Source organism: Wasmannia auropunctata, unplaced genomic scaffold, assembly GCF_000956235.1.
Source record: "Wasmannia auropunctata unplaced genomic scaffold, wasmannia.A_1.0 LD336106.1, whole genome shotgun sequence".
In the NCBI taxonomy this organism is placed as follows: Eukaryota; Metazoa; Arthropoda; class Insecta; order Hymenoptera; family Formicidae; genus Wasmannia; species Wasmannia auropunctata.
Window position 1 is genome coordinate 5728543 of NW_012026784.1, and position 18833 is coordinate 5747375.

The following is an 18833-nucleotide window of genomic DNA, read 5'->3' on the forward strand; positions in this document are numbered from 1 at the left end:
TACGAGTGATTGAGAGAGAAAGAGAGAGAGTGTCTGAGGATTGAAGATACACATTATTATCGACTAATTTTAACTTTTAATTTTTCTCGACCGTCGATATAAATGTCCCAATTCCCAATAGTTAGCTTATGATGATAAAACTGGAAATGACTTTTAATAAAATTCAAATAATAATATACACGCATGTATCTATAATAATAAAATATCAAAATAACAATAAATCACAAAAATCAATTTTATATCACTATAGCTATTTACATTTTCATACGACTTTTAAAGAATTTTTAACAGTATATATCTGTAACAAACGCGAACATTCAATGGGAGATCCGACGCAGTTGAAAGATAAAAAAAAAAAAAAAAAAAGATCGAAACGTTGGAACATATTGAATCCGGGCATCGAGCCACGCGTCTTGCCCGGCCGTTTATTTTCAGAGAATGGCATTTGCACGGCGGATGCATTAATTAGGAACACGCGTAATGAGATATGCGTGACGTGACGGCCCGGGCTGGGTCGCCGCCGCCGCACAACAGTACACAGCCGGTGGTCCCTCTGGCGGTGTCTCTCCCAAGCGGGAGAGGTCCGTCGGGTGTGCTGGAGAGATATACGCTCCGGGATATGTTACGTATCGCGCCGCGTTGGGGTTAACCGTGATTCTGCCGTGCATCGCCCTCGTCGAGGTACGCCGCCGACGTTCGCCGACGGGGACGGCGGACGGGACGGGTGTGGCGAGCGGCCGGCGCCCGGGGCCGCGAGGATTCGCGCGGGGAGCGCACGAGGGTCACGACGACTCTCCGGAGCACCGCGCGCCCGCGCGCCGTCGCTCGCCTTCCCGTCTCTCTGCCCGTCAGTGACAGCCGTCACTGACCTGTAGAAAAAAAATTCCGAGGCCACGCGTCTCTCTAACGCGGATCCGATCCGCGAGATTCGATCCGCGAGGCCGCTCCCGTCCGGGGCCGCGCGCGAGCGGCACGGCGCGCTGTCGTTCGGACGGAGGCATATGTCGTCTCAAGCACGTCGCGATGCACGACGTGTGACACTTGTTTGCATCTCATTGATATTCGAGCGGGATTCGAGCCGCGAACGCGCAGCTCTCGGCGCTAGCTCGTATAAGAACGTTTACGTTTTTCCCGAGTCGGAAAAACGTAACTGGAAGTCTTCCAGCGTTCCGTAGAGGACAATCCAGTTAATATTTGTTTTCGTTCGCAGGAGGGAGAGGAGTGGCAAGAGGAGAAGGAAGATCTTATGATGCGTCCAGTCGTCGGTTTCTGAAAAACACGACCAACACGATGACTGGAGACGGACTGCGATCGTCGTAATACAATTTTATCTACATCGGGAGTAAGGTACATTTGTTTGATAAGATACTTTTCGAATGCGACGCAACGTGTACCTTGAATTGAAGCATACAAAAATTTATCTTTCTAGATCTGCCTTTTCCTCCATTATGCTGGTTTTGAGAGTATTCACCTCAATTGGAAATCGCTCAATCTCAGTAGATATACTCGTCAATCGTGGACGAATCCCGGATATATTTTTTGCAAAGGCCTGAAAACAAAATGATACTAATAGATTAGCGATGTGCCTTTATCTTCGGTATTTCAATTTTACTATGACAGTAAGTACAATATTAGAAAGAATTTTGACCAGTTAATTTTTAGAAACTACAATATCTTAACGATATCTAACATTCAGTAATGATAAAATCGATATTTTCTTACAGGGAACGTCTTGACACATTTTGAAGGAAAGAGCGTATGTGATAAATATAAATTTGTCAACAGTGCAGCTATACATATACTGAAAGATGGATAGCTCCGAATATGAAATGGTCAGAAACATGACCCTCCTCTTCTTCTTTGAACGACTGATGGACAAGGGCGGTCCGCGTACGTTGCACGACCTGAGCTGCCAGTTCGGGGCTAAGGGATTCACGAAGGAGATGCGTCAGATAGCGGGAGGATCGCAAAGTGGCCTTAAGAAATTTCTAGCGCAGTATCCGGCACTGTTCCTCATCGACGGCGAGTACGTGTCCGTCAACACGTTTCAGCCGGTCGTGGAGGAGGAGAGCGGGAGTAAATCGGGTAAGCGCGACTACGCCCGCGAGGCCGTGGAATACTTCACGAACAAGCTGTTGCAATACGGGGTGGGCACCGAGGTGCCGATCAAGAGCCTCCTGGGTCATCGGTCGCAAGCCTCGCCGGAGGTCAGGCACATATCCGGTCAGCACTACAAGGAATTTCGTGATTTTCTCCTAAAGTACCCCGACGCGTTCGTGATCAGCGAGGATAACGTAGTATTGAAGCAATACGAAGGCATGAAGCCGGAGCCCTTTCGCGAACTGGAGCCAGATATCCCGATAGATCCGGACGTGACGGCGAAGCTGTTGGACTTTTTCTGCGTGTGCATCGAGCAGAAGGGCCCGATTCTCATAGATCAGCTGTTCAGCATGGTCGACGAGAAGTTCTCCCACGAGAGCTGGACGAGCATATTCAAGACGCCGCAGGATCTGTCGACCTTCATAAAGATGTTCCCGGACGCTTTTCACGTGCAGACGAATCTGGTGACGTTGATAGGCCGGCCTAAATCTTCCGTGATGGAACCCGCGGCCGCGAAAACGAAGACCTCGACGAGCGGTGGTCAGCGTAATCAGAGCAACAGCGTGGCTCACACAAACAACGTAGTGCCGATCGTCCCGCCGAGCAAGATCCAGCTCTCTCAGCCGCCTTCAGACCGACCGGAAAACAACGCGACATCGCAACCTAATTCGCTGCAGAACGCAGGCAACACGTCGCCCGCCGTTGAAAGCAATAATAATTCGCCGCCCGTGAGTTTGCAGCAGCAGTCTCTGAAGCAGAGATTCAATACAATTGTTATGAGAACTCTGGCGGATAACACAGAACGCGATCGCAGTCTGCAGACCGCCCAGATGGGCGACGCGTGGAAACTGAAGGTGCTCCAGCAGACCAGGGTGATAGCGACCTCGCGGGAGGGTCTTCAAGTTATAGAGGACATAATAAATCCTCGTAAGCCACCCCCTGACGGCAAGGTGGTCGTCTCCTTCGATTGCGAGGGCATAAATCTTGGTGTCAAGGGACAGCTGACTCTTGTGCAAATCGGTACAATGAGCGGCCAAGCGTATGTGTTCGATTTGGTCACGTGCCCGGGCCTCGTTCAAGCTGGAGGCCTCCAGAAGCTGCTGGAACATCCTAATGTTGTTAAGGTAAAAAATGCTATAACAAATAGAAACACATAAACAAAAGATAATCAATATACAAAGACAGCTACTTCAAGCGTATAAACTTGTGTTGTATTTTTGCAGGTGATTCACGATTGTAGAAATGACAGTGTCAATTTATACAATCAATTTAAGATAACTTTAACGAAAGTTTTTGACACGCAGGTATTTAATATTCTTTGTGCTTTTTTTTTTTTTAATAGAAATAATGTATCATTACAATTCTATGAAAATGGTGATATCCTTTACAGGCTGCGCACGCAGTGCTTCAGTTTCAAGAAACCGGGAAGCCTGTGTACAAAGTTAAAAACGTCAATCTGAACACTTTGTGCGATCACTATGGTGCTCCGTGTAATCCGCTGAAGGAACAATTGAAAAATATTTATCGTAAGGATCAACGTTACTGGTCTCGGCGACCGATGACTCGCGACATGCTGATTTACGCGAGCAGCGACGTTTTGAGCCTTGTACCTCAAGTTTATAACGCTATGTCTAAGTATGGTTTTCGCTATTTCTCTCGTAAGCAATGGATTCTTATGAATAGTGGACTAGTACAGATTAATAACAATGTTGTTTATATTATTTACAGACTTATAAAGCCGGAAATGCAAGGTCTTTTTGCTGAGCTGTGCGAGGAACAGATTCAGATGCACATAAAACCGTCGGACGTGAAAGCGCGTAAGAAGCAGCGGAAGGTCGAGACCGAGGTGGCGGATCTGAAAAAGCGAATGGAAGAAGCTACGTGTAAAAATATCGTACTGAGTAATCGTGAAATTCGGCTTCTTCGCTACTTGGATCTTACCGAAGACGAGAAGGAAAAGCTCAAGGGAAGTTATAAAGTTGCTAGAAAATTGGAGAAGCTGGAGAATATGGGCCAGGATAAGGCCGATAGCAGCGACGACGACGACGAGGATAAAACGGACGATCATGAGTATCAGAGCTTGGAGAGCTACACATCGGAAAATTCTCACTCTGGTAAAATATCAAAATAACATTTTAAGTTAAAATATTAGCTAAAAATTATATATGTGCATACATTAAAAAAAATTAAATTAATTAAAATATAAATACATTGGCTTACTCTTGTCAATGAATAGCAGTTCAGTGTAATAAACATAATTTAACGATTTAAAAATCGATTTCTAGGTGGCATATTGTCGCCACGGAACGCCGACACTCCAAGTCTGACCGAGTCGATGCAAATGATGGACGAAATACTTTCGGACGGTCGGATGGACAAGCTGGAGAAGATTGAGAAACTGGAAGCCATACTGTCAGCTGTTACTAGCTCCGCGACCGATCAGCTTTCCGCCAACAATGCGGACGCGTCGCCTATCAAGTGCGTCTGCATGTGTCAGGACGAGAAGACCGACAGTCCGCGGACGGATCGCCAGGCTGCTGGAATTAGTGTGGCTTGCCAAACGCTTAGCACAGGTGATATAGTATTTACTAGAGTCTTTGTCAGCGAAGAGGAAAAAGAGAGAGTAAGATTATTGAATTCGCCAAAAAAGTAGGTATTACAGCTGCTGTGAAAGTAGTAGAAAAGTTGCCATTTATAGGTTTTTTTATAAAAAAAAAAAAAAAGAAACGGAACGCGATTTCATAAAAGAATTAAGTAGTTGAAATTTATCTATTTTATGTAATATATAACAAGATTTACAGAGAACTGGCGAAACTCACAGTTTTCTCTGACTTGTCTGCTCCTTTAAAATAAAAAAAAGTGTCTTAAATGGATAGGCCTTGTTATACATGCCTTTCCTGATCTGACGGTGTAATGATCAGATTTTTGGAAAAAGGTTATTGATTTTAATATGAGGATATCATACATTTATTATTCGCTTGAAGATTATCTTTCTTTTACGAAAGATCATTTCATTTAAGAAAGATCGAATCGTTTAACAAAAGTAGTAGTAACAAGATACAAGCACGAACAAGGTTTTAATAGCCGCAAATTTTGTGATTTTTAACATACGACCTGCGGCTCTTTACGTTTGAGTCTGGATTATGTTGCTAAAGATTTCTTTTAAAACGTTGTCTTTTTTATCTAGACAAAAAATGTATACATATGTACAAATAACGACAGAGGAGAATCATGCTGTTTATAAAATTAAGGGTAACGATTGTTGACGCTTTTAAATAGCGTTGCGAAATTAACAGAATGCATATCTCATATGCTTGCGAAACACCTTTTTATGTGAAGTACTGCATTAAAATCGCTAATTTTTGAGTTTCGTATGGCGTAGTTTTGTGTCACTTGTCGGAAGGGACGAATTACCGGCAGTAATAGAGCATAACAGCGGCTACAAATAAACGCTTTTTTCCTACAGGATTTAAGCTTATTGCACGTGAAGTAGACTTTATATGCAGACCTCTTCCTTACATCGATTACAGATACAACTTATTTTCGTATATAGCTATACAAGTGCCAATTTAATATAGAATATGTACAATAAACGGATTAATACATTTTATATTTCTATTTAATTACCGTGCTTGATGAATAATTATGTTCGCACTTCCAATGAACGATTAATAATCTGATAGTATTAAATAAGGTAAAACGCATCATGTATTCGTGCCGCATAGATCTGCATTTATACTCTTCTAATAACATATCATTAATAAGTAAAACTGCCAGAGCGGGGGAAGTGACGATTTTAAGAGACCTAAAATAAATCATTGTTGTAAATTGTCAGTGTTTTTAGTGCAATACTTTACACGCGTGGACAGATAATTATACATTTAATATATCAATCATGTAATTCTTTTTTTTTAACATTAAAAGTGTACTGTGATGATATATAACCGAAAGACAAATTATGTAAGCGAATCATTGACACATTCTCATTTATTATCAATCGAGAGGCTCAACTAGTATCAAATTGTTCGTCTGTCTCGTATATACTATTCATAAAGTACACTAGAAGCTATTATGGTGTATATATATATACACACGTTTCTTTGATCTAATCAAAACGCCGACTACTAGCAATATTTTTTATAAAATTCTTGAGAATGTGAGACAAGTACATCAGGTGTTGTCAAGTATTTTCACGTAGACGTTTGATTATTATGTTTCGTTATGTAGAATTAGAATGGAAAATGATAAGAAGATGATACTTATGTGGAGGCATCCTTCTCGCCGGATGATGCGTAACTGCGTTGTTACTAGAAAGTGCAATTTAGTTCATCGCAGAAATACAATTCGGTACTCGAATTATTATTCCGACGGTTATTTGCGTGCGTTTATCAGATCGGAATAATTTTGCACGCGCGGTGTTTGCTGAACGCGAATATTCCTCGATATACGAAAATTCTATTTGTGAGATATTCTTGCGATCTATACATAAATTATATTTAGGACGAAAATTCAACGAGAAATTATCTCTTGTGAGAATATAAAACAATCATGCATCCTTAGGCTTGGGTTTAATTTTTATTCATGTTACGGTCTCTTTTAGATACCTTCTTCTTAATTCTCTAATATATGCTATAATACAAATTTTTATAAATATATAATATCAATTATATATTTATAAATTTTACACGCGTATACAAATTTCTCTATATATTGATAATCATCCATTATTTTTATCCCTTGTACTCATATATTGACTTTGGGATAACTGCCTATGGGATTATTACGAATTTTAATCAAATTAATTCTTGTTAACTTAAATTATTAATGATTTGTTAATCGTGGATTCAATAAATATGAAAAATTATACATTACTTTTATTTTTAGGAAATTAATGATACAATGAACTCATGAGTTCATAAACGAGATGAATGCTAAGGATTAACAAAAAAAATTGTACAGTATTTGGTTGATAATAATATAGTTTGCAGATTTATTGATTGGCTCGCTGCTTGATAATCACACCCTGATTTTCAGAAAAGAAAATATCTTAATGCCATTTTCTTTATTTATTAATGTACATTTTTCTTTTCTAATTATCTGGGTGATTCCGGGGTCTCGACTTTTACCAGCGATATTGTTAAATAGACTACAAAGATATCATGTGAATTATTTTATAACGCATTTATTACATATTCAAGGCAAATAGTAATTATACTAAAAAAGAAGAAACATCACAAAAATATTTATACGAAAGAATGCTGATCCATATAATTATTAACAATGACTAATTCGTTGCATACAAATGCGAAATAAAGTCTAAAACGGATATACGTAATAAAGAATTACAAAAAAATATTACAAAAAAAAGATTGATATGTGCATTTATTTTGTTTATACACCATCCATTTCTAGCTATTTAGCTAAATATATTCCACTACATTTATATCTGCGTACATAGAGTGTTCTAAAAGGAGAAAAAACATAACAAAAATATTTGATGTATTATTTTGTATTTTAATTGCTGAAAATTGATATCTACAGACAAAAGTTGCATATTATTTTTAAAAACATTCTTAAAAACGATAAAATGTATGATTAGAATGAATAGTCTGAAAGTATTAAATATCTTTATAATGATATTGCCATTAAATCTTACAAATTTCCATATATATATTTAGAAGGTATATATATATATATATATATATACATATATATATATATAATAGTCTTTATCTGCAAGATATAATACAATATAATTATCAGTTTTATTTCAAATTATTAATTGAATGACACAAATTATTTTCCTGAAGTTAATATCAAAGTTAATGTATCAAGATTATAGTTGTGTACATGCACCTAACACAAATACTACTACATACACGCCAAATGTCATCAAAATTTTGGATAATGGAGTATAATTTGTTTAGGTATAATAATTTTCTTATATGGCTTAATATATGTGTCCATTGTAGTTAAAAATAACTATACGCATAACAATATATATTAAAAACAGAGACGAACATATACAAAGTACAATAATTAATAAAAATAAACGAAAAAAATATTCTTACATATTTTATTGTATATGTTCATATAAACACGTACGTTTTTCGTGTTTCACTTCAAGCTCGCGTTTTTATTAAATTTTAAATTCTTAAATTGAAAATTGTTAAATTGAATATTTTTGAATATAATTGTTGAATTGTTAAATTGAAAATTTGTTAATTGAAGCGGCGTCTTTGCACTCTAGAAGTTCCTTTTGTTTGCAATTGTATTTTGGCCAATGACTTGTCATGTACAAGACGGTCGTCTGCAATGCAAGGTATAGATATCTAAACTGAGATAGATACATAATTTGACGTTGCAGAGACAAAGAGAGTATACCTGCGCTATTTTACACTATAATTATTTACGTTTAAAAAAAATAAGCGTACACTTAGATAAAGTTAGATAAAAACGTCAAAGAATAATTAGTCTGCAACGTATGCAGTTCTGTCAAATACGTTTTGAAGATTTAACATAAAAAAACTCCATTAATGATGGACTTTAATACTGCATCCGTTGATAATGTAAGTATAATGTCATTTTTTAAATTTACTCTCTCGCGTTTTCTTTTTACGTAATATCTTACTTTTTAAAGCTGTATACGTATTACAACTTTTAAAATATCCAGATGTTTGTGAAAAATCGGCATGTACGTTATTTTGCCACGTTAATTCTATCACTTAATTTTTATAAAACTGCAATTAATGGAAATTATATTTATTAGAAAAAGAAAATGCGTGTTGTATTCCTGGTGAAAATTTTTCTTTGAATTCTTTATGTAATTTTTCAGAATTTTCATATAAATTTAAAATTTTTTTTAAATTTCTATATAATTTTATAATTTTTTAAAAAATTCCTTACATCTTTTTTTGTGTGAATTGAAACACTTTTCAAGTGTTGCGAAAGTCCTGCTGCATATAATCATCTTTCATGCACGTGAATTTTGAAATATTCTAGGATTTATAATTCTCATTCTATAATTTCGAAGAAAATCTTATAAAATGTAAAGTTTATATTTTTTTTCAAAAATCTTCATAAATTTAAAATGTAACAAATTCTTAAAAATACGAAATAATTAAAATTTATAAGAATTTTTTTGAGATCAAGGATGCAGCGTTCTATTCGTGTCCAATACACATACATATAATACATGTACATTATGAAACACGGTCGTATTCGGCGCTAAAGAAGCGTGTGTCGGAACATATATACACTGATATACACGCCATCACGCGCAATGGCCGGAATCAGCCGGAATGGCCCGCAAGTGTTTTTACACATTATTCCATAATTATCACTCACAAAATTTTCCTTGTGAGAACGCAATATGTTAAACGTCACATTTCTAACACGTGTAACAAAAATACAGTTGTACTTACATACAACATTCAAGAGAAATGATAAATCACGCGAGATAACCTTTTCGTATTGTGCACATCATGTTCGAAAGAGGCTGTCACACTCGTCTCCACCCGGTGGTCCCTGGAATGTATTGTTTTTCGGCACGGATGGCTTTTCTGTGGAAAGCTTACGAAGATTATATGACGAGTAGTTAGTACCAGCTTTATCGGTAATTTATTTGTAAATTTTGCATAGTAGGTAACTAAATATCACAACGAAAAAATGTGTAAACATATTAAAATGTGTGCTAAAATGTTCTCTACAGTAGAGCCAAGAAACTCGACCGACTGGAAATCGTAACGGTATGTAGAACGGAAAAGAATGCTGTCGTGCAGTATGCGGAGGAGAAGGGAATCATTGTTAATCAATGGCCTCTCGAAAAGGATCCATCGGATTTTCATATCGGGATAGTTTCTTCCTTTGGCCATCTGATACCATTAAATATTATAAATTCTTTCCCACTGTAAGTCATTTTATTCATCTACAACATGTCCATGCCTATAAACATATAGATTGTATAATACGCAATTAATATATCTATCTTTTGTCACAGCGGTATGTTAAACGTTCATCTTAGTCTATTGCCACGATGGAGAGGAGCAGCTCCACACATTTATTCCATAATGAAGGGCGACACGCAGACGGGTGTTACAATCATGAAAGTGGCCGAAAAGTAAAGTCTTTTTAAAAAATTGTTTCTTAAAGTATTTAAGCTGAGAGGTGAAGTGCCAGAGTATATATATCATATCCTTTAAAAGTGACACAATTAAAAAAAATTAAGTTTCTCAGACTTTTAATGATCGCTAATGTTTCTTTAACTTATAATGACTTGGAAATTATCTTTTTTTTCATTGTGTCACTTTCAAAGCAAGGCGCGATATTTATACAGTTTGTTTTTCTCTGGCACAAAAGATCTTATAAATATTGTACATATTTTTTTTTCAATTATTTGATTGATAAAGAAATGTCAAGAGCCATTTATATCCAAGTTTTATTGGTAGAAGAATGAATATTATAATCTTAATAATCTATCTGAATTGCACAGTTCAAATTGACAGACAGTTCATTACTTTTATGTTACTGCAGGTTTGATACTGGAGATATAGTAACACAGGAAAAGATAGATATTCATGCAGATGAAACTTCACCAGAATTGGGAATGAGGTTAGCAAAGCTGGGTGCGAATGTTCTGATCGACGTGATAGGAAAGTTGCCACAAGTATTATCTTCCTCGAGGCCTCAGGGAAAGATAGGTGTAACATATGGTAAATTCGTCTTTGTTGCTGCACCGTCTCTAAGCGACAAAATACATCAGTGTTTCAACTACTTAAATTATTTCACTGACATTCATCTTGATGATTACACTTTGTAGCACCTAAAATTACATCAAAAACCTCTTTAGTGAATTGGGACGAGATGACGGCGAAGAATGTTTATGATCTGCAGCGTGCTCTTCTAGGATTGTACCCGTTAAAAACCAAGTTTGATGACACGTATATAAAACTGCGGGATGTCCGGCAGGTGTCGAAACCGGAAGGTAGAAGTGCGGACGTACCAGGTAATTAATCATTATTCCTGCATGATTTCGCTGTGATACTAAGTTAGTACCAAGGATTGAAAACAGGATTATTCCTAGGAAGAAAATGTAATTATTGCATGTATGAAGATGAAATGTGCGTGATTAATTTGAAAACCCCTTCCAGGTTTTGCGAGATTTGATTGGAAAGACAACGTATTAGTTGTGACATGTAAAGGACCAAGTTGGATCTCAGTAGCGAGAGTAACTATGGACGGTTATAAAGTTATGAGTGCAAAGGATTTTATGAATGGATTTGTACGAGGCAGAAAGAAAAACAGAATATTATTTCAGAGTAATATTACATAATCTACAGCGCTGCTTCTGACTCCAACGCTGTTCTTTTGTAAACCTATGACAATTTCATTTAGATAATGAACATTAAATTTTTATTTACTACAATAGTAAAATTGTAACTTAGAATGTACAAAATGTAATATTGACGCAATGACTGTCGTTAAAATAAAAAGAATATAAATTTATCGTATGTTAATGTTTCTTTAAATGTTGGATATGATGAAATTCCTTTCATTAATTTTTGATAATTTTGCCTTTGAAATAGTATCATACAATGATCTCGTGCGAAAATATTCTTTTGTATATTCTTTTATTTCTTGCTATAATAATTTATTTAATATCTTTTTCGTAGAATTGCTATATAAAACTACAAAGCAGTACGAAAAAGTAAAAGAAATAACGAGAAATAAGTAGCGCGAACTATGCTAAGAGTCAAATAAATCAGTTTTAAGTGGAATTATAATAAATTTTCATAGAATTCATAAAATTTTTCTTTCTAAATTACAGCAAATTTTCTCTCTTCTGTATTCTCGTATCTTACAAAAAAAAAAAACTGAATAACACTGAGTGCCTTATTTATATAAACGTAGAATTGGAGCTGCAGATAGAAAATTGTTGATATTAAGTCTCAGTTTCAGAGGCCTGAAATGAAAGAAATATTTTTACTATAAAAATCACTTTCTTTTATTACATTTAATGTGCCAATGATGTATATCCACATTGACAATATTAAGCGGAAGACACAAAATGGAGTTCAGAATGCTTCAAGACATTATTCTAGCTTGCTGCACATCACAAAATTACAAAATAAAAATAAATATAATAATTTAATTTACATTAGACAAAAAAATTTTCCGTTCCTATTCCCCTGTAATATTAACTTTTTGCATTCTCATAACACGACGTATCTATCTTTTCTGTTTGATTCACCTCGTGAAATCAGCTCAGTCGATCATTACTCATGTACACATTTCAGATTAAAGTACTTTATATTTTGTCAGATCTAGTTTATTGTCTCTATTAGTTGTCTATGTATGTGCAATTATTCTGATTTTATTATTCGTTCTTCTAAGTATTACACGCTGGATAGAAAAAGATAACAAAATTACTGTCTATTATAAAAAATAACTTCTTTACATTCTACTGTTTGTTAAAAATTATTAAAAATCTCTCTTTCTTTATATATATATATATATATAAACAAAATATAAAGTACGTCAATCTAATATTAAAAAATATGGATGTTTATGAACAGTAAAAATTTATGAACTTACACTAGGGTCGCAGTCGGCACAGTGCCACGAATAGCCTCTCCTTTTCGGAGACTTTTTCACAGGAGGATCTAAGCACGTAAAGTGATAGCATTTCTTACATTCGTCACACCTGGAATAAATACAAATATTATAGTTAAATGCGCATCATAAAGAGTCATTATAGTGATGTCTCTAAATTATAATTTGGAGCGCCTACAATTTTAAAGATTTCAGTTATCATTTATCGTAATTCGTAATACTAACATAACGAGATTTTGATTGGTGCCGGGAGTATCACAGACGTTACACTGCGTCATAAGGTCCGTATCTTTCCCTCTCTTCGTTCCCGTCGACAGTCGACCACTGCTGTTCACGGATACATTCACTGGAGGTACGTTTACAGCCGGGGGTGGCGCAGGCGGTGGCGGCAATGTAATTTCAGTGCTCGAAGTGGCCACGAACATTTGCGGGCTCGATTCCGAGTCCGTGTGTCCTTCCGGCCGACGAATTGGTTTTATCTGCATTCGATTAATTGACGTTATTAACATATCAAATCAATGTTGTGATGAAATAAAGCGGATAAATAATAGTTACTTTTATTGTAATCCTTCTATGGACCTCCGGAACTTGGCTTTGAACTTCTGGATTCTCTATATCTAAACTTTTCCTTTTATGCTTTCTTTTTCTCTGTTTGATTCCAGTTATCGGATCCGGGGAGTATCTCTTATGCTTTTCCCTAAAAAATATTCATACATTAAATAATTTGCTATTCGATTTTTACGATAAACATATATAAATTATTTCTTCGGATCGTTTCGCACCTTCTTCTTTTTTTCCCACTTCTTTGAGAGACCACTTCCGTTCCATCCGCTGACGCTACCATGTATTCCGGTGAACCTTCTCTTACGGTGATATTATTAACCGATTGTTGATTGTACATCGACTCGGATGGTTGTGTAGGTTCTACGGTTGGCGGTTGCGGTCCCATTGGTTTAATAGTTAGCTGTGGAAATATATTCTCTTATGTATATACTGACGCCAAAACTAAATTTTCATTTATTTGTATCAATTATTATAAGATAATCACCTTTGGCGTTGTATGCGTGTCAGGAGTCGTAACGTTTGTTACGTTACTCGCAGAATTTTTCGACGTAGTAGGCGTGTTTGGTGTCATGGCTGCTTGCGCTTCCTGCGGCGGTGTAGGTGTCGAATTAGCCTCATCCTTACAATGCCTCAACTTGCGCGGTGCCGATGTATCCACGCGTTCCACTTCCGATCCCGAGGATTCCTTGTCACACTCGGAACACTGCCTGCAAATTACAGCATTAAAAAAATTTAATAAAATAATTGAAATCATTCAGTTATTTCAAGTTTTTTTTTGTGTTTTCATACGTACCATCCCATTTGTCTTGTTTTCTTGGGCATCCGCGCCAAAGGTGGACTCAGACAGGATAGATGATAGTGCAAATGACATGTGTCGCATTTAGCCAGAAGATGTTGGTTAGTGGACCGTCTGCAGATGCCGCATTGGTGCCGCAACGTCGTCAGCTCGGTCTTGTGATTCTGTTCCTGCGCCTGGCTGCTCAACACTCTACCCTCGCGTATACCCATGGGGAGCGGAAATCCAACGCCCATCTTCAAGGCGGCCGCCGTAGGCACGCCTAATCCGGTGCCTACGAAAAACTCTGTGTATTCATTCCGTTTAAAGCGTTTTAGAGAGCGTTACAACACAACTTACCGAGAGTGGGTGCTATTCTTGGCTTCACCAGATCGACGATCGATGGCAGAGGCTTCGCGAAACCGGCGCTTTTAAGTACTTGATGATACAACTCGATCTTCTCCTTCAACGTCACGTTCACCCTGATCTGCTCCTCGTTATCCTTCATCACTTCGTCGTACTTTCTGTCGAGTCTCTGTTGCTCGTTCAACAGCTGCGAATTGACGTCGAGAAGTTCTTGCAATCGTCTCTTCATTGACGTCACGCGTAAGTTGCGGTCCAAGTAATAACCAATAAATTCTACGCTGAAAGCGGGAGCGATATGCCATTTCTTTCTAACGTCGACCAATGCCACCAGCTGGGACTCCTGCGCCTCCAGCGCGGCCGTGTCTACGCCCATTAATTCGGCCTTACGTGCCAGTTGACGGCAAGCGGAGGCAGATGTAGTTAGTAAACGTGGCATCTTTTGCGTAGGCACTGCAATTGTTAGGCATTTAGAGACATGTACCTAATAATAAACATTCGAAAGGAAATATCAATTTACCCCATGGCGGCGGACGCGACGCTTTGTGAGCTAAATACTTGTGCCTGTGCTTGGCCAACTTTCGTTGAATCCTACGTTGGTCGTCCGTGTCCAAGTGATTAGGCTGCTTCAACATCTGTTGCCGGTACTGCGCGCGCATTTGTAAAGCTAGCCAATTACGCCTACGTCTGCGAACGAGGGATTTGTCGGAGTGCAATTTGCAATGTGCATAGAATGGATCGGCTTGATCGACTTCCTCGCTGTGTGCCTCGGACAGTAAACCCTCTCTTTGCGCACTGCAAAAAGTAAACGTCTCGTATTTTATATCTTTTCTCGCAAAAACTCTCCGGCAAGTAAGAGTATTCAGGTATTCTCCAAAAGTAAAGTGAGTTAAAAGTATTACCAGGTTACGTGAAAATATGTATGACACATCCCGGCATCGCATTCGATGCACACGCCTGTGCGCGCGTAACACGAGTCCTCGCACAAAGAGCATGTCTTCGCACCCCATTTACTGTATGCCATTTCGAATAGTGTTACGCTCGATAAACGATCGACCTAAGATACAAGCATATTTAAATTTCGATAAATATTTACAAATATAAAAAATTAAATGCGAAACACATAATCCGAGAAATTACGTACTTCGCCGAAAGCAACACCGGGCACATAAAGAGCACACACTAAATGGACCCATTTTCCAACGTCTGTCTCTTTAAAAATTCCACCCTTGTTAGGACAGAGCTCGCACGATGGGTCTTCGATTCCTGCGCTACAAGCTTCGCAGAACCATGGCGCAGACTGGCACAAGGAGTCGGTACTGGAGAAACTTTCCACGTCAGATACACCGTAACATCCTAAAATTTAATTTAAATTTTTACGTATTTGTAAAACGTGTATAGAAATTAAAAAAAAAACAAATGTACTAATAGTTTAAATTAACATACCTTCGTGAACGCTGACTCCACAGCCATCGCATTCGACAATCTCATTTATATCGTCACTCCTGTCTCCTAAGCAACCACAGCAGATTAGCACTTTATTTAGTTTGTCATCAAGAGGAGCACCCTTCAAAGCCTGTTGGCGAGCTTGTTCGATCAGATCTCCTACAGTCAAGCTGGTACCATCTTTCCTTCTCAATAATGGATCTCCCAATGAATCGTCGGATTCTTCAGATGCATCTGCCTCTTCTTCTCGAAAAAAAAAAGTTGTTAAACAACTACTGTTTACCAGATCACTATTACTGCAAATAAATTTCTTTATTCTTTATATATTCTCTTTATCTTTACAACATAACCAATTTTCACAATATTTTGCAGTATTCTTTTGCGTATATTATAATTTGCTTTTGCAATACTTTTTATGTTTCTTCTTATCATTAATACATAAAAATAATATGTAACATGATTTCATACTCGCAGAGCACCAACAGCTTACCTTTCGCATCGTGAGAATCTACAGAATCATCGTCCGACTCCTCGCAATGATCCTCGATCCTAAAATCGCTGTCATCCGAGCTCTCACCGAGATCAAAGTCAAGCAGAGAATGATGATGCGCCGAATCAACCGGTTTTACCCTCCTCTTCTTGGGGTCTCTTTCAACTGCAAAGAACAAAATTCGATTGAATTTTCTTAAATACACTATCAATAAACGTACTTCATTGCGAAAGTTTTTGTCGATGGACATTTGTGCGGAAACAATATGAGAAATATTTAATAATTGGTAACGCACAGAAACCTATATTCACAATTTTACGCAAAAATAAATATGATACAGGCAATTTTTAGGTTAGAGTCGCTCAATTTCCCTAAACATACATGTGCTGGTCATGATGCTCCTGATATCTCGGGGAAACTTTTATCAAAATCGGAGTACTCCTTCGCGCAACTTATTAGCACGTTTTTACGAGTCTCTTCGGAGTTTTCATCGAATTATTCTAACTTCGTTAACGTCATTTTTCGAGAGAGAGAGAGAGAGAGCCTCCACCGTCAAGAGCACACCACTCGCAAAACACATATATGTCGCGACTACGGCGCGCGTATATTACCGTATAATGCGTTAGGTTAATTTTACGTGTCAGCAAATGAGGTTGGCATAATAATAAAGTAGCTGATTATGGCTATTATCGTGCATTCACAAAGGACAAACCGGCTTGTTATTATCATTAATGCTGACGTAGATTTAATAATGATATCGATTGCAATAATAATGCTAAATGATAGAAACTAACGAATAAACATACATACATATATTCGCACGTAAACGCGCGCGCGCGCGCGCACAAGCACGTATGTATACCGTCCCCATACCGCAGCATAGAAATACAATGGATGTTAATATACTTGTTAGGACATATATAATTTATTACAATGCATTTAGTACATGCATTAATCAAATAATACAACTAATATTGTTTATGTTTGCTTAATAACTTGAGCAATAATTTCGTGATGGCACAATAATAATAGCCGTAACATCATTGAAGTGGAAAAAAAATAGAAGATACAATCTTTTTGATATGACAGAAATGTGCACTTATTGCGTACGAAAACACATGTTTACATAACAGCAAAAAATCCCCCTGATTCACGTTACTCACAAATGTGGTATCTCACTTTATCGAGCCATAAGAAGAAATTGTACGATTACCGATACTCACGTTTAATCACACTGTAATTTATGTATTTACTTTACAAGTGTGTAAATGTTATTCGTTAGGTTTATCTTATCTGTCGCTTTCCACTCGACAGGAAGATCGACTGCTCGTAAAGCAAAGCAATCTTCGCTTTCTTCGCGATTTTCGAAACCGCCAGAGAGTGCAGGCGAGAGAAGAAAACGCCGAAGGGATTCCGAGTACGCGAGCTATTTTGCATTCCATCATTTGACTCCATGGTTGTCTCACTGTCGCGGTCTCGATTGTTCCTCACGACCGTCGTCGCGGCACGACGTGATTTCCATCCGCACGTCTACGGGATCGTAAACGCGGAAATTACCCGCGGGCTCGTACCGGCACAACTTACTCATCGTTTTGTACAGGAATCCGACGTCGTCGTCCTGCGACATTTCCCCCGCTGAATTCCGCACACGAGGTAGAATCCGTAGAACGCGAGACGCGAGCCTATATGAGGTTTCTCGGCCTCCCCTCGGAGTATTTAACGGTCCGTTCAGCCTCCCACGTGGAGGATTCACCGTCTCGTGGGGACAGGTCGAAAGGTTCGCAGGGACACCGAGCGGAGAGGCGGATTCGTTGTATCACCCGGCGTTGATCCTGACCACAACGGCGTCCGTGCGTCCGACGACGCGGCGCCGATGCGCCATGATGTACTTTGCGCGAGTCCTTTCGCGGGAAGTTCAATCTTTCACCTGCCGTGCGCGCGGCGGAAAGATTTGCGCTGATTAACGTTCGTTCCGCATAATAGAAGAGTGATATTATAAAGGACAGTTATAAGGTCCTCGTGCAGCTTTAGACTTTCCATAATTTTATATTCCACACACGATCGATGTATAAAAAAAAGCTAGCATTAGAATTGCAAGTTTAACAGGTACATTATGAGTACGGTCGAGTGTGAGCCCATTAGTCGGATTTTTCTCCATGGAAATTTTTTATTAAGACTATTGTTTATTCAGTAAAAACTACACATTCTTTACGTAATTTGCAGTCTGGAATAATTAATGTGATTTTATAAATAAGCTCGATCTGTTCTTTGTGGTTAAACATATAGTGTACAGTGTATAATATAATTATATATATATATATATATATATATATATATATATACATATATTTAGTAATCGAGAATAACTAAAATTACATTTATTTAGTCCAAATTTATTTACGTCGGAGCCGTTATTACAAATTGAATCCCAGAAATTAATTTTGAAATATGTTTGGCCAGAAATATATATTTAATAATATATGT

General features: G+C 37.8%; 3 protein-coding genes across 6 annotated transcripts; 2 read left to right on the top strand and 1 right to left on the bottom strand.

The window, feature by feature from the left end:
- Positions 1–539: 539 nt before the first annotated feature.
- Positions 540–7469, top strand: LOC105454555. The gene is made up of 8 exons (XM_011697234.1): positions 540–681; positions 1211–1347; positions 1430–1619; positions 1725–3224; positions 3324–3404; positions 3491–3735; positions 3829–4214; positions 4386–7469. Exons 4-8 carry the CDS (start codon positions 1809–1811, stop codon positions 4751–4753), a joined length of 2496 nt encoding a protein of 831 aa, XP_011695536.1. The 5' UTR covers positions 540–681; positions 1211–1347; positions 1430–1619; positions 1725–1808; the 3' UTR covers positions 4754–7469.
- Positions 7470–9329: 1860 nt separating this feature from the next.
- On the top strand, positions 9330–12254 carry LOC105454583 (methionyl-tRNA formyltransferase, mitochondrial). 2 transcript variants are annotated; one of them, XM_011697275.1, is made up of 6 exons: positions 9330–9696; positions 9812–10009; positions 10100–10219; positions 10633–10811; positions 10919–11104; positions 11250–12254. In XM_011697275.1, the coding sequence occupies exons 1-6, from the start codon at positions 9473–9475 to the stop codon at positions 11429–11431; spliced, it is 1089 nt and encodes a 362-aa protein (XP_011695577.1). In that variant the 5' UTR covers positions 9330–9472; the 3' UTR covers positions 11432–12254. The 2 variants fall into 2 exon arrangements, with proteins under 2 accessions (XP_011695577.1, XP_011695587.1); XM_011697285.1 differs by having other exon boundaries at positions 10949–11104.
- On the bottom strand, positions 11408–18226 carry LOC105454566 (PHD finger protein 14). Of its 3 annotated transcripts, none has more exons than XM_011697252.1 (14): positions 17934–18226; positions 16350–16514; positions 15860–16102; positions 15558–15769; positions 15316–15470; positions 14934–15208; positions 14411–14866; positions 14069–14345; positions 13760–13982; positions 13494–13675; positions 13267–13408; positions 12937–13190; positions 12694–12802; positions 11408–12061 (listed from the first exon to the last, which is right to left on the bottom strand). In XM_011697252.1, the coding sequence occupies exons 1-14, from the start codon at positions 17974–17976 to the stop codon at positions 12041–12043; spliced, it is 2757 nt and encodes a 918-aa protein (XP_011695554.1). In that variant the 5' UTR covers positions 17977–18226; the 3' UTR covers positions 11408–12040. The 3 variants fall into 3 exon arrangements, with proteins under 3 accessions (XP_011695554.1, XP_011695546.1, XP_011695562.1); XM_011697244.1 differs by lacking the exon at positions 17934–18226 and adding an exon at positions 17160–17918; XM_011697260.1 differs by lacking the exon at positions 17934–18226 and adding an exon at positions 16731–16953.
- Positions 18227–18833: the final 607 nt, after the last annotated feature.